This window comes from Dipteris shenzhenensis, chromosome 14 (genome assembly GCF_047967505.1).
Source record: "Dipteris shenzhenensis isolate YYH24624 ecotype China chromosome 14, Dip_SZ_1.0, whole genome shotgun sequence".
NCBI lineage: Eukaryota > Viridiplantae > Streptophyta > Polypodiopsida > Gleicheniales > Dipteridaceae > Dipteris > Dipteris shenzhenensis.
Window position 1 is genome coordinate 46,355,878 of NC_141609.1, and position 14,393 is coordinate 46,370,270.

The 14,393-nt window shown below is 42.7% G+C and overlaps 1 protein-coding gene across 2 annotated transcripts; it reads right to left on the reverse strand.

Moving 5' to 3' along the window:
* Positions 1-10,501: 10,501 nt before the first annotated feature.
* On the reverse strand, positions 10,502-13,461 carry LOC147894720 (protein IQ-DOMAIN 6-like). Of its 2 annotated transcripts, none has more exons than XM_087385228.1 (5): positions 12,974-13,461; positions 12,624-12,845; positions 12,102-12,329; positions 11,826-11,942; positions 10,502-11,721 (listed from the first exon to the last, which is right to left on the reverse strand). In XM_087385228.1, the coding sequence occupies exons 1-5, from the start codon at positions 13,055-13,057 to the stop codon at positions 11,221-11,223; spliced, it is 1,152 nt and encodes a 383-aa protein (XP_087241354.1). In that variant the 5' UTR covers positions 13,058-13,461; the 3' UTR covers positions 10,502-11,220. The 2 variants fall into 2 exon arrangements, with proteins under 2 accessions (XP_087241354.1, XP_087241355.1); XM_087385229.1 differs by having other exon boundaries at positions 11,346-11,721; positions 11,826-11,973.
* Between the last annotated feature and the right edge of the window lie 932 nt (positions 13,462-14,393).

Below are 14,393 nucleotides of genomic sequence, written 5' to 3' on the forward strand. Positions count from 1 at the left end.
TCTTGGTTTGACGTAGAGGAAGGACATTTCCATTAAAGGGGTGTGATGGAATGTAATGCTCAATCATTCTTTGATTCTCGACATTCCCATTAAAGGGGTGTGATGGAATGTAATGCTCAGTCCTTATTCGATTTCCCAGAATCATCATCTTGAGGGAAGGCCTACTTCATGATGTTGATCTTGAGGGAAGGTGTTGAGAGTTCAGGTTCAACATCATGTGATCATGTGTGCATAGCACCATCATGTGATCATATGTGCATAGCACTATCCCAATAGAGTGCTATAAAGGAAAGGGTTAGATGCCCTAACCCTAACCCTAAATGGGTTTGTACATATTTTACATTTTCAACTAGATCTAGTGTACATCTAGCTCACATCTAGTCATTTCTGGTGTGCTCTCTAACTGTGTCCTCTCTCTTCATCTTCACTCTTCTCCTCTCCCCTCTTCATATTTTGTCATCCTTCTTATTTTGTAACCATCATTCCTCTAAAAACTTTTATGCAGTTGCTTAAAAACCCGACTTTAAAAAAATGTTGAACCAAATTGTTGTTGATTGAGATTGCCTCCTCTAAAATCGCATGTGCCAAGCATGCCTTAGAACTATGAAAGAAACTTCAAGCTATTGTAAATGCATAGGGCATCTCTATGGTCTTTGAATTGGAAAGCAACAAATGAGGGAGTGAACAGAGAAGCATTGCTTCTCTCTCTCTCTCTCTCTCTGTCTCTCTCTCTCTCTTCCCCTCCCTCCCTCCCTCCCTCGCTCCCTCCCTCCCTCCCTCTCTCTCTCTCTCTCTCTCTCTCTCTCTCTCTCTCTCTCTCTCTCTCTCTCCCCCTCCCCCCCCCCCAATTTCATAAGATGCAAATGAATATCAACATAATGATTTGCAAGGAGAAAAGGTAGTAGTAGACACAACTAGCACGGTGGCTACAAACAACATGGTGGTTGTTATTTCAACCAACATGCTAGTTTAACTCTCTCTCTCTCTCTCTCTCTCTCTCTTTCTCTCTCTCTCTCTCTCTATCTCTCTCTCTGCCCCAACTCAATTTCATAAGATGCAAATGAAAAATAGCTAGCATAATGATTTGAAAGAAAAAAAGATAGTGAAGACAGAACCACCAACACATTGGTTGAACTAGCATGGTGGTGGTTGTTTCCAATCATGCTGGTTTCTTGCAAAAGAATACTCTTACTCTCTCTCTCTCTCTCTCTCTCTCTCTCTCTCTCTTCTTTGAATTTTATTAGATGAAAATGGAAATTAACTAGGATACTAGTTTGGGAGGACCAAAGTTAGAAACTAATAGCATTGGAAGCCCAACCACTAACCTATGTTTTGTCAAGCATGTATATGATGTACTTATCACACTGCTTGCACATGTATGAATTGAGTTTGTTCTAGTGCATCCATTTATAGGTGAATTAAGCTACAAATAGTTCAATGTTTTAGACCTAGATAATCATGTAACTATAAGAAAACAATACAACGTCTGTGCTCAACAGATAATAAGATCTCGTATGCAAGAGAGAAAAGCAGATAGTATGGAGAATCAAAAATTTGATTACTATAAAACTAATACAATAGATGGCGCTACCTCCCAGCCGTGTGCTCCTATGTGAGAAGCTTCGATGGCATGCTGGAAACAGTAGAGGACGGAGGCTGGATGCTAAGAATCAGGGTTGCTGTAGCCAGTGATGATGATGGGCTTCACGGGCTTGCTCTTATATAGCCACTAGCCGTAGTCGGTTAGACCCGATTGGGAAACTGACCTAGTCGGCCCAAAATAGCCGACTAGAGGTCGGTCCTGAAATAGGCCACCAACCACATGTTAGAACCATGGCAGCATTGGGATGAACCAAAAATGTTGGGCCTTCCACTAACGATGCCTCCCAAAGTTTCTGGAAGACATAGTTATACTCTCACATACAAACATAGAATACCAAATCACACAATCTATTCTATACACCAGTGCAGTACAAGCAAGCATACATGAAATAAGTGCAATGCATTCAGAAACAGAAAGGTTTTCCCCACTTATAATGAACAAACACAAAAAGCCACCCTTTTCCCAACCCACCACCATTAATCCCTAAAATCCTTGCAGGGCCAACAGCCTTTAAGATATAATAGAGCAATGCAAGTTGGAACAGCTCAAAACTCAGATGCAGTAGCACTAAGAGAGCTCCTGGAGATAAAGCATAGAGCAACTAACCTACGGTCTCTGTTCGGCCTAGAGCCATCCGGGATCATTTGGGGCTCCAAACGGGCCCTGTAGCCCGAGAGTGGGCTGCTGCCCTGGGAAAGGCTCCATCTACCCTCAGTGCAGTCAGCCATGGGATGCCTTCCCGCACTTGCATGTAACCTAGTTGGCAGTGTGCCAACTCTATCTAAAGCCATCCAGCCATCAGGCCACACATGGCCCCCATCTGGTGTCCAAACCAGCACCGGATAACCTAGCTACTCAAATACCTTCTCCTCATATGGGAGGCTTACAAGTAGAGTTAGCTGGTTCCTGCGTAGTTACACGAGAGTGGAGCATTGATATCTAACACACCCCCTTAATGTCCACCCGTAAGTGAACTACTTTTTCGGCTCAATGCCAAGTCGATGAAGATGCCTCTCTAGCAAGTCTCTTCCAAGAGCCTTCGTGAAGATGTCTACAGCATTCTCTATAGTCGGACAATACACCAAGTCGACCTCTCCATCCATGATGAGCTCACGTACAAAGTGATATTGAATCTCAATGTGTTTTATGTGAGTGTGGTACATAGGGTTCTTGGCAATTGCCATGCAACTCTGATTGTCACATGATAACTGCGTAGGCTTGTTCTGCATTGCACCCATGTCCCCTAAAATCCTCCTCAACCACACTGTCTCACAAGAGGCAAAACATGCTGATTTGTACTCAGCCTCGGTAGAAGAAAGAGCAACTGTGGGTTGCTTCTTGCTGACCCATGACACATCTCTAGATCCTAGTGAGAAACAGTAACCTGTCACTAATCTCTTACTGTCCACGTCTCCTACCCAATCCAAGTCATAGAATCCAGTCAAGGTGTTGCCCTTGGTATAGGTGATGCGATAATCAAGTGTGCCTTTGATGTATTTCAGGACCTGCATCCCTGCCCTCCAATGGTTCTCTCGGGGCTTATTGGAAAACCTGCTTAGTACACCAGTCGCAAAACTGATGTCTGGCCATGTGTTGCACAAGTAAATCAAACTGCCCACAAGCCTTCTGTACTTTGCTTTGTCCACCAGTGGTGATGAATCCTCATTTGAGAGCTTCACGTCAACCTCCATAGGGTGCCAACTGTCTTGCACTCAACCATGCCAAATGCCTTCAGTATCTCTCCAGCATACTTTAGCTATGAAATGAAGATCTATTTTGGCTCTTACCAAACTTCAATCCCCAAACAGAAATGCATCAGTCCCAGGTCTGTCATTTCAAACTCTCTTCCTAGCAAATGCTTTGTCAGTGAGATCTTTTCTTCATGGTTCCCTGTTATGACAAGGTCGTTCACATAAAGAACCACGATCATACACTTGCCTCCTTCTCTGTAGATATACAAATTTGCATCAGATGGGCTCCTCCTTAACCCGTTTTGTAGAAAGTAGGCATCAATCCATTGGTACCATGCTCGTGGGGACTGTTTCGTCCCGTAAAGTGCCTTCTTTAGTTTACAGACTTTACCTTCTAAACCAGGGATCACAAAACCTGGTGGTTGTTCCACGTATACCTCCTCCTTGAGATCTCCATTTAGAAAGGTGGATTTTACATCCATTTGAAACACGGGCCAACTTTCCTGTGCTGCTAAAGCCAAAACACTGCGAATTGTGGTTAGTCGAGCTATGGAAGCAAAAGTATCCTAATAATCAAAACCATGTACCTGTGTGAATCCTTTTGCCACGAGCCGAGGCTTGTACTTATCTGTGCCGTCGGACTTGTACTTGGTCTTATACACCCACTTGGTGTCGATTACCTTGCGTTTTAGTGGTCGATCCACAAGGTCCCAAGTGTTGTTCTTCATTATGGAGCCATACTCCGACTGCATAGCCTCCATCCACGTATCATCACCCTATGCCTCTTCAAGACACCTGGGTTCTTCAGCACGAATCACCTCTGTCATCAAAGCATAGTTGACCAAGTGTTCCTGCGCCCTTCTTTGCTCCTCTAATCTCTTGGATCGGCATTGTTCGGATGGTTCCTCCTTAATGGCTAGAGGTTCTCTGCCGTCCAAAAGCTACTTTACCCACTTTGGGAATGGCCATTGCTGTTGTGGTTTTGTAGGCTCTTCTTCCTCTTCTTTATCTTGAATCCTCCCAAGCATCGTTGGGGGAGTTCGGTCTGCTGTCGGTGGTTGTACTGGATGGATATCCTAGTCCTGGTTGTCTGAGAAGGAAGCATCTTTCTCCAATTGATGCAGATGTTCTGAGAAGACCACATCGCGACTTACTATTACCTTCTTGGAAACAGGATTATAGAGACGATAACCCTTCGCCTCTTCACTGTAGCCCAAGACAATACACTTTCGGCTCTTTGGTTCCCATTTGGTCCTATTAGCATCAGGGACATGCACAAAACAGTCACATCCAAAAACTCTGAAATGTACAACTGAAGGTTTCCTACTAGAAAAGGCTTGTAGTGGAGTCATCCCATTCACAGCTTTTGTGTAGCTACGATTTAGAATGTAAACTACCGTGTTACATGCTTTAGCCCAGAAAGTCTTTGGCAAATCTTTCCCTTTCATCATACTCCTACCCATTTCGCATATGACGCGCATCTTGCACTCTGCTACTCCATTTTGCTGTAATGTATGTGGTGGGGGTTTCTGCCTCTTGATCCCTTGACTTTTGCAATAACTTTCGAATTCACTTGATGTGAACTCTCCACCTCTGTCTGATCTCAACTTCTTCACCTTCCTCCCCGTTTCTTTCTCGAACATTACATGTCATTCTTTGAACTTACTAAAAGCCTCATCTTTAGTCTTCAGGAAGTATATCCATATCCTTCTACTATAGTCGTCGATCAGCGTCATGAAGTAGTAGGAACCACGCAAATCTTCCGTCTCCATCTTTTCATAGAGGTTTGTGTGATCGAGCTCTAGAGGAGCCTTTGCCCTACTGGCCTCTTTAGGAAAGGGCTGCCGATGCTACGTGCCCATCATGCAACTTCACATACATCAAGTAGATCTGTAATTTCTAGTAGGTCTGCAATCATTCCACTTTTATGCATCTCCTTTAAAGAACTAAGGTTTAGATGACCAAAACTCTCATGCCACAGCTTAGTGTTGCTCACATCGGCTCAAGCACTGAAAGCTAAGAGTTTGTAGATGTTGCACCTTGTACCTTTACCAATGACCTTCCCTTGAAGATCCAAAATCTGTGTGCCATTCTTATCGAAGTGAACTTTGAGGTCTCAATCCATGATCGCAGAAACAGACACAACAAGTTCCTCTTGATATCTGGCACATAAAGAACATCTAACAACTATTTTACAACTCCATCTGACTTGAGAGCAATTGTACCTTTTCCTTTTGCTAGACATTTTGCATCATTGCCGACTGCTACCAGGATGTCATTCGCTATCGGATGTAGAGAGGTATACCAATCCTTACAACTGGTCATGTGGCACGATGAACCACTGTTAATAATCCAAGGTTCATCCATAGGTACATGAACTGCCTCCGTGCAAATCTCCTCAATTGCTACGAACAGCTCTATTGGTACTACCTACATGCTGTTGTTGGACTCTTTCTTTACTCTGTTCTTCTCATTTGCAATCTTCTTCCGGCACTCATTCTGCTTGTGCCCTGCCTTGTTGCAATAGAAGCACTTGATCTTCTTCTTTCTCTTTTTATCATTAGAAGAAGATGGTTTACTAGAGTCCTTACCCTTACCTTTCTTTGATCCAGTCTAGAAAGCCAAATCTTCTCCAGTCCTCGTCTTTTGACGCATCTCCTTCTCCAGAAGCATTGCACTAAAATCCTCAAAGTTGAGGGGCGGATTTTTGTTCTGCGTATTCAACACTGTAACAAGACCATCGTACTTTGGTGGGAGAATCCGTATGCACCTTCGTGCTAGATTCTTGTTGGTGATGGTGATGCCATCGCAGTCATTTGATCACACAAATTCTTCACCCTGGTGATGAACTTCTTTGCCGTTTCAGACTCAGACAGTTTCTCGTTCACGAATTGAGTCTCCAGATTCTGAATTCGTGTCTGATTCGTGGTCTCATATTGATTTTTCAAGACTGTCCATGCCTCCTCCGCTATGGTGAAATGTTGAATTAATGCCATGATAGAATCACTTACGTTGCAGACAATAGAACACAGCGCATCTGCATTTCTCCTTGTCTACACGAGAATCTCATCCGCAGTTGGTACTATTTGTTGTCCTGCATTGGCTAGATTCGATCTTGCAACTGGCTTCACGTCCACCCCAGTGGCAGTATCCCAAAACTCGTATGTGCTTAGGATGGTCTTCATCTTTGAACTTCCAAAGTGGATAGTTAGTGCTGTCCAACTTTCCGCTTTCGCCAAACAGTGGGATTCGCAATCTTGGGGGCTAGGCCATCTCTCACAATTTGCTCGCAAATAGAAACACACTACCAAATCTTCTTGCTAGAGCCCAAGCTCTGATACCATGTAAGAAAACAATACAACGTCTATGCTCAACAGATAACAGGATCTCGTATGCAAGAGAGAAAAGCAGATAGTATGGAGAATCAAAAATTTGATTATTGTAAAACTGATAAATAGATGGCACTGCCTCCCAGTCGTGTGCTCCTGTGTGAGAAGCTTCGATGGCATGCTAGAAACAGTAGAGGATGGAGGCTGGATGCTAAGGAATCAGGGTTGCTGTAGCCAGTGATGATGCTAGGCTTCACGGGCTTGCTCTTATATAGCCACCAAACGTAGTCGATTAGACACAATTGGGGGAGCGACCCAGTCGGCCTAAAAAAAAAACCGGCCGACTGGAGGTCGGTCTCAAAATAGGCCACCAACCACACGTTAGAACTGTGGCATAGAATAGAGTAATTAACCTACATTCTCTGTTCGCATCCGATATCATCTAAACCGGTACATGTCTATTGGTCAATAGATTCCAAATGTGAGAGATGAAATCCCATAACTTTGCTACCATTAGACATAAAATGAAAATATGTACAGAAGTTTCTAAGCATTTAGTAATTACCAAAAGCAAGCCACCACTTTTGCAACAATTGGTTTCCCATGGGTAGGCCTCCCACTAGCATGAACCAAATAAACAACTTCCCTTGATATGGGAGCCTAGAGAACTATCCTTGCAAAAGTACTTTCCAATGGGCCCTACTCTTGTGGGTATTCCATACCTGGTTAGCCTTTTGATTGAGCCAATGCTTCTCCTTTACCATGATATTGTACAATTGATTTGTTGTATGTTGGACTATGTCTTGAGCCGTGCTAAATGTCCACAATCCAACCAAGGTTGTTGGGCCTCCATTTGAGGAATATCACCAAAAAATGTATGGGAGGCCCTCACTTGCTCCCATAATTGTACATATCCACAAGGAACCTCAAAGTATGTTGGATTTTTTAAAGTTGCAATAAGAGGCAACAAAGCATCCTAAATTCCCACTAAGTCTTATGAAGCCATTGAATTGAATTTGGGCCTATCAACCTATTTGTTAAGCCATTGCAAAAGTCAGGAAGTGGATAGAAGCTCACCTTCCATAGACTCAAATACAATAATTTATTAGAGAGATTCCATTTAGTATGTTCCAACACCTTTCATGAGACCATCAAATGAGAAAGGAGAAAGTGTGAACTCGTTGAGAGCCATTGCCAAGACCATGTACCATCAATGCTAGGTTTACCATGCACAAGTCCAAATTCCTCAATGAGTGCTAAATTTTTTAGCCATTACCACCCATGGATCTTGAGATCACGTATACCTTGGAGTAAAGCCCATATCCTAACAAACGTGAGTAAAATAACTGGACATCTAATAAGGCCACCCCCACTCCTCTTAGGATTAATAACATGCTCCCAAGAAATCCATGTTTGCCATGGCTTATTTCCTACCTTTTTCCATAGCATTGAATGGGTTATTGTATCCAATTGGAGGTACATGGAAATAAAGGCGAGAGAAAAGAGACCATCCTAATCATAAGGGATTGCCACTTTAAGCTGAACATGCATAGGACAAATCTAAGATTTCCAATACACAAACTTGTCATGTATCCTTTAAAAATCCATGCTAGTAGACTGATAAATTAGGATTTACTAGCATGGATTTTTGTTAGGATTCATGACAAGTTTGCCTATAAATCAATGTCAACTCCAATCAAATAGCCGGTGGCATGCTTATTCCATCCCAAACCTAGAGAATTAGTTAGCTTATAAGAGTAGATTTTTGTACTTAATGCATAAGCCTAAAGAACGTGCAAAAGTATCTTATCTCTTTAAGCCTTAAGAGACCTAAAAGACTATGTCGATCATCTACCCTCCACTGAGAATTGTAAGCCCTACAACTTCACTATCCTTTACTAGGCTTATCTACTCAAGATAAGACTTGATGTGTAACAATAAAAATAAGATGGAGCTAAGGGGGCATCCTCGACTACATGTCAAATGAGTGGGCTCAATCACCCTACCTTAATCATGAGCCCAATCACCACATGTTGGCTAATAATGTAAATCAAAGAAGACATGCAAGGCCCAATGCATAAGCAATGGAAGGAAAGACCAACTAAGTTGCTTTCTTAAATCATATTGATATACATGCACATGATAAACACATAGCACACATGGAAGTATGAACAATGCAAGTGATAAAATTCATAAAAAAGTTTGATAAAAATCCAAATTAGAGACCACACATATAAATAAGCCTAACAGATATTACAAACATAGGTAATAGAATAGGGACATCATGGAGATACACCAATTGAGATGCCCCAATAGTATAATCTATTAGATGTGAGACCATATAGAAGGGCCTCACTAAGCTCAATTTTAAGCATAGCATAAGTGTCTAGAAGCATAAGTGCAGAGCATAGCATCATGTAACATAATTGAATATCATAAGCATAAGTGTCCCCCTCATGGCCCCTTTGTGACACTTTGTTGAAATCTATCATTTATTCTTAGATTGCCCTATAGAGTCTCGAGCTACAATGAGAGGAGTCTAGAGTTATTTAGCCTATAAGCTAATCTTATGCATTGCTTTTGGAGTCTTTAAACTAGCAATTTTTTTAGTTAAAGGATGTACAAGAATTCTCCTAATCAAGAGCTAACATCTAGTTATCTAAGGTGATAAGCATTCCTAGCTATCTAAGGATGTAGGAATCAATGGGTGTTTAGTGGTGAGGGTGCTTTGGTTGATAAGGAAGTGCTATCATTGGGTAAAAGTTTATTACTTAACATGAGTGTAACTATTATGAGAAGGGATTCCTTGAAAAATTGCACTCCTTTCTAACATCAAGCAATTAAGCATTTTCCAATTTGGTGATGAACTTAATTGTGCCAATGTAGTCTCTTATGCTGACCACTTTTTTGTATGTGGGTCTTACTAAACTCCCTAATACAAGCTTATCTTTGAAGTTCACTTTTTAAGAACTTTGAGTTTATACATGAAAAAGGTTTTAGAAACATTTTCTATTGTATGAGAAATAAACATACAAACAAGCCATTGTCTACTTTAGTAATCCATCTTAAACCAAGGCCCCTAAATAGAGTGTGGATTTATGAAATATGGGGAGGAAAATGAGAATTTGCATCCCTCATAATCCACTAGCACATATCCTGTACTTTTTCATGAGGAATTTACTCTTGTAAGCACAAACATGATGGATACATTACCATCCTATCTCCCCTCATATGTTTAAGACCAACTAAATTTTTCTCTCCATTGAGACTTCCCCTTGGTTTAGACATCTCTTAAAGGTTTTGCATTTGTTCCTTCTTTGAGTTTGCAACAATGTATTTGCAAAAAGCTCTTATAAAAGATCATTCCCATGACTCTTGTTTTTACATTTATTATAAAAGAGATTTTTTCCATGACTCTAGTTTTTGGCCCACTCTCTGAGCAACCTTAACAACAATGCAATTTTGGGAAAGCAAAAATTAAGCATTTCTTGAATTTTTTGGAAGTGCATTTTTCCTATTGCCTCTTCATCATTGAACTTCAATGAAAACTTTAAAGTGGTTGACTTTCTCTCTCTCTCTCTCTTCCCCTCTTTATCTCCTCAACTCTTCTTACACAAGATCTTCACCTTTTTTCCCACACCCTCCCTTCTCTCTCTCTCTCTCACCCCTTTATCTTCTCAATCTTTCTCACACCATTTAGTGAATTCCTTTTTGTTTACTTTTTTGATCTTGGGCAGGCCTTATGAATGATTATCATTCACCTTGTTCCATTTATTATAAACACACATTTATTATTATGCGTAGTCATTGTTCACTTATTAATAGCACGGAACCTTGTCATATACAATAAAGTCTCATTTACTAGTGTGCATATTCACGTAAGGAGGCGGATGCAACAAGCCTTGTAGAGAGTCACAGGAGATGGGATAAATCTTGGAATTGATGGAAACTAGCGAGGAGGATTCTCTCTCAATCGGGGAATTCTCATACTCAGATTGGTATCGAGTGATGGAGCTCGAGGGGGTAGTCGCATCTCTCAGAACAGCATTAAGACGATGGCACTGAATCGTGGAAACAAAAGCGGAAGAATTTCTCGCAGTAGCTACAAGTATTCACGACTGACGAATCGTCCCTCTGGGAAAGTGATGGAGGCAAAATCTTGGGTGATGGAAGCTAAAGGAGAAGCTAGTCTTGATGAAAATGGATCTTAAGATGGCATTCCGTAATGCACCTCAAATGCAAGCAGAGTGAGAAGAAATCCCTGTAGGAAGATGAGGATCGCCTTTGGTCCAGAGACTGACAATAAATCTTTGAGAATGGCAGAGAGCGATGGAAGCCCAAGGGGAGAGTCGAGTGTTGAGAATAGAGTCGAGCGATGGGATCTAAAGATGGGGATTGTCTATGAGAAGGGCAGCGAGACATAAAGCTAAAGAAAGGCAATGACGGGGAAAGAAGCTAAAGAGTAGAGTGATCTCTGTGAGGATGCAGGTAAGATCGAGCTGTGGAAGATATGGCGGGAGCAAAATCAGAGGAAGGATCTCTCTCAGAATGCAAAAAACGAAATGCAGGCACTGAGCTATGGAAGCTATGGTGGAAGCTAACGAAGATGATCATCTCTCTCAGACTGGAGGCATTGAGCTATGGAAGCTTGGAGCTGACTGTGGTCGCTGGCGCTCAAGCTAAAGCTCCTGCACTTAGCTCGCATGGAGATGGTGGCCTCCATGTAGCTCGGCTTGTTGGATCTCCATCTTGCGGATTGGCACCCCAGCAAAGATTGGTCGCCAGAAATCTGCCGATTGCAGTAGTTACGATCGCTCGCGCACATCGCTGGAGAAGACGAGAAGATCGGACCCGAACAGGAGATGGTGATTTGCTGCTGCTGGGGCGTCGTCGATGGTAATCTCTTTGACGGCGGCAGCTTGGCGTTGCAAGCGGCGGCCTGTAATGCTTGCAGCTGCAGCGCGCGCTCCTCCCAGCTGGGCGTCGCTGCGATCCAATGCTCCAGCCAGCTCCATTCCTCCGCCGAGCAGAGCCGCAAATCGTTGTAGAAGCTGTAGTTGGAGCAGAAGAGATTCCGGGGCGTCCTCGTCTTTGCGCTCTGCGTCGAAATCGCGAGATCAGAAAGAATGTGTGATATGATTGGATAAAGATGGGCGACGGAGAAGACGATTATGGAGAATTTGTGCTCGCTTGCTTGCTCACCTGATGGTAGAACGCATATACCATCGCTCTCTTCCTCTTCATGGCTGCCTCGTGTTTCTGTCGCAGCCGCGCTTTGATCTCTTCGATCGTTCCCTGACAATCGCACCAAGCCTTCTTCTGCACTCACACCCATTTCATCAGCATCCATCTGCAAAACTTCGTCATTCCGATGCGTAAATTGTTGCAAAGCCCATCGATCTGCGTCATCATCGCATAAATCAATCTGCAACTGCGTGTGAACACGAAAGAACTGGCAAAATGGGTTCCGAAACGCACCTCGAAGATTTGCAGCTGAGCTTGGGTCAGACGAAGTTGATTGATTTTCTGCTGAACCGCTACTCCCTCTCTGGAGACACGAACGCACCGAGCTCGAACCAAAGCTTGGACTTTCACCAAAGCTTTCATGCAGCGTAGAGTAATCTCCGCTTGTCTTCTCACTCGACGACCTCGAAATATCGCCTGTATTCTTACCAAAGCCCTCAGGGCTCGGAATGCTCTCCTTGCCTAAATCATGATTACAGAAAGGGCTATATCAGTACCTATATCCTCAATTGAACTTGTCGGACAAAATAATCGCCTGAAAGAATAGGCAATACAATTCCTGCAGACGATTTTGTTTTGTTTTGAGAGAGGGCTTTGCTGTGTTGGGCTTGCACCCACCAGACATCTCATGGATTCATTCAGACGATTCATTCCGCAACCCATTGGATGCGCTGAAAGTATGCTGTCCGTGACTCATCCACACTGGAGAACAAAACTTATATGACAATTTACAAAAAGAACTGAAGTTGTACAAACCAGAAATCTCCGAAAGCCCGACTGGATGAGCACAGCAGCCCATGGTTTCTTTTTATCTTGAACGTCAGTACATTCCACGATTTCCTGGTTTGAGGATTCAAGATGAGTTATGGTTCCAACATCACTGGAAGTAAGATTCTTCTCTTCGCTCTCTTTTCTTCGCTTGGCCGATCCAGGCTTCCAAAGAAGCCATCTTTTGAATTTGCCGTTTGTGGAACTTTTCTGACACAAACGAAGAGTAAATTGGGGATGAAGAATTGCTTCAAATGCCAATCGATCCTTACTGCTATCAAAGCCAAAAGTGTGAAGTTTAGTTGATATTCTTCCATGCGTCGAGTGCTTCTACTCACAATATCGTCTTGAGCTCCACCCGAATTAGATTTGGACTTCTTGGTTCCAACCAGCGCCTTGAACCATCTCGCAGATGCACCCATGACAGCAAACTGCACTTAGCTTTGAAGGTCTGCGTACTTGTCGTCGAGCTTTTGCTTCAAACTCCGAGCTCTAGAAACGAGCGGCCGAGTGACAGAATCTATTGGTGAAATCTATCAGCGATCAAAACGAAATGCAAAGGAATAAGAGGCAGCTCCAAAACGCGGTAAAAGATGCACCGTCACCGGAAACGAACCGAGAGCAGCGAGGATATAAATCTCTGGAGAGGGAGGGAGGTGACAACAGATGAGCTGAGAGCTTAGTCGAAGCTACTCGATCATGGGATCTATTGCTTGAATTGCAAGGAAGGAAGCATCAATGATTCGCTGTGCAGGCAGAGGGTAGCTTCAAAAATTGAATCACGCAAGCCTGCAAAATTCAATCCAGTGCTGAGCGAGCTGTCCCAAATGAATTCAAATTGATAAAGATGACAGATTTGAAAAGGACGGATGCTTTAATCAAGATTGAGAGAGACGTATGAAGAAACCATGAAATAGATTTGAAAAGAGAATAGGACCTCCCAGTTGAGAGAGATGTATGAAGAAATCCATGAGAGATTTGAAAAGAAAATAGGCGCCAACTCTCATACACATCCCCATTGATACCTTGTTTGTCGTCTCCTCTCCTCTAACTTAAGTCTCTTTGTTTTTTCCTTTTGTTTTTGGCCTGCCCATAGGAAGGCCTTAGTCAAGATGCACGTGATATGAAAAGTTTTTTAGACAATTCATTTTGTTTAAGGTGATTGGTCCACTTATACTCCATTGAATTGTTTATAGGCTGTTCTAAGGGGCTTTTAATGCATGCATTGAGTGACTCGGTCTTCTTTGGGAGCTTTTGGCCTCCCGAGTCCCCTCTCTCTCTCTCTCTCTCTCTCTTTTTTCTCTCTTAGCAGGCCACATGAATGAAATTCATCTTGTTATTAATAATTAAAGAAACAAGATTGAGGGTGGGGACAGAGGAAACACCTTTGGCTATCTTTCTTTTAGAGGCATTCCCACCTACGGGAAATGTACGCCCACAGTTTGCAAATAGGCAAAGAATAGTCTCTTCTCAAGATTTTCACCTTCCTCTTATTGGAAGCACCCATTAACATCGGCAATGCGAGTGAAGATAACCATGAATATAGGGAGGAGTGGATTCCGGGGGGTTTGAGCCAGCAGTCTACAACCTTCATCTTGCTCCAATAGTCCAACAAAATAGGGCATTTATTGCATCAAAGCAACTACTGTTTTGCGCGAAGCTATTTCCACAAGGTTACTGCTATGTTTCAGCTGATGTTCGTCGTGATTCTTCACTGGAATGTGCTCTTACTTTCTTCCTCAAGAGCAGGTCCACATG

What these genes read in the sequence shown, in the direction of transcription:
- LOC147894720 (XM_087385228.1), bottom strand. Translation starts at nt 13,057, where the DNA reads ATGGGTGCATCTGCGAGATGGTTCAAGGCGCTGGTTGGAACCAAGAAG. An exon ending in CTCAGCTGCAAATCTTCGAG is followed by an intron (nt 11,943 to 12,101) that starts GTGCGTTTCGGA and finishes GTGTGAGTGCAG; the next exon opens with AAGAAGGCTTGGTGCGATTG. An exon ending in TATATGCGTTCTACCATCAG is followed by an intron (nt 11,722 to 11,825) that starts GTGAGCAAGCAA and finishes ATTTCGACGCAG; the next exon opens with AGCGCAAAGACGAGGACGCC.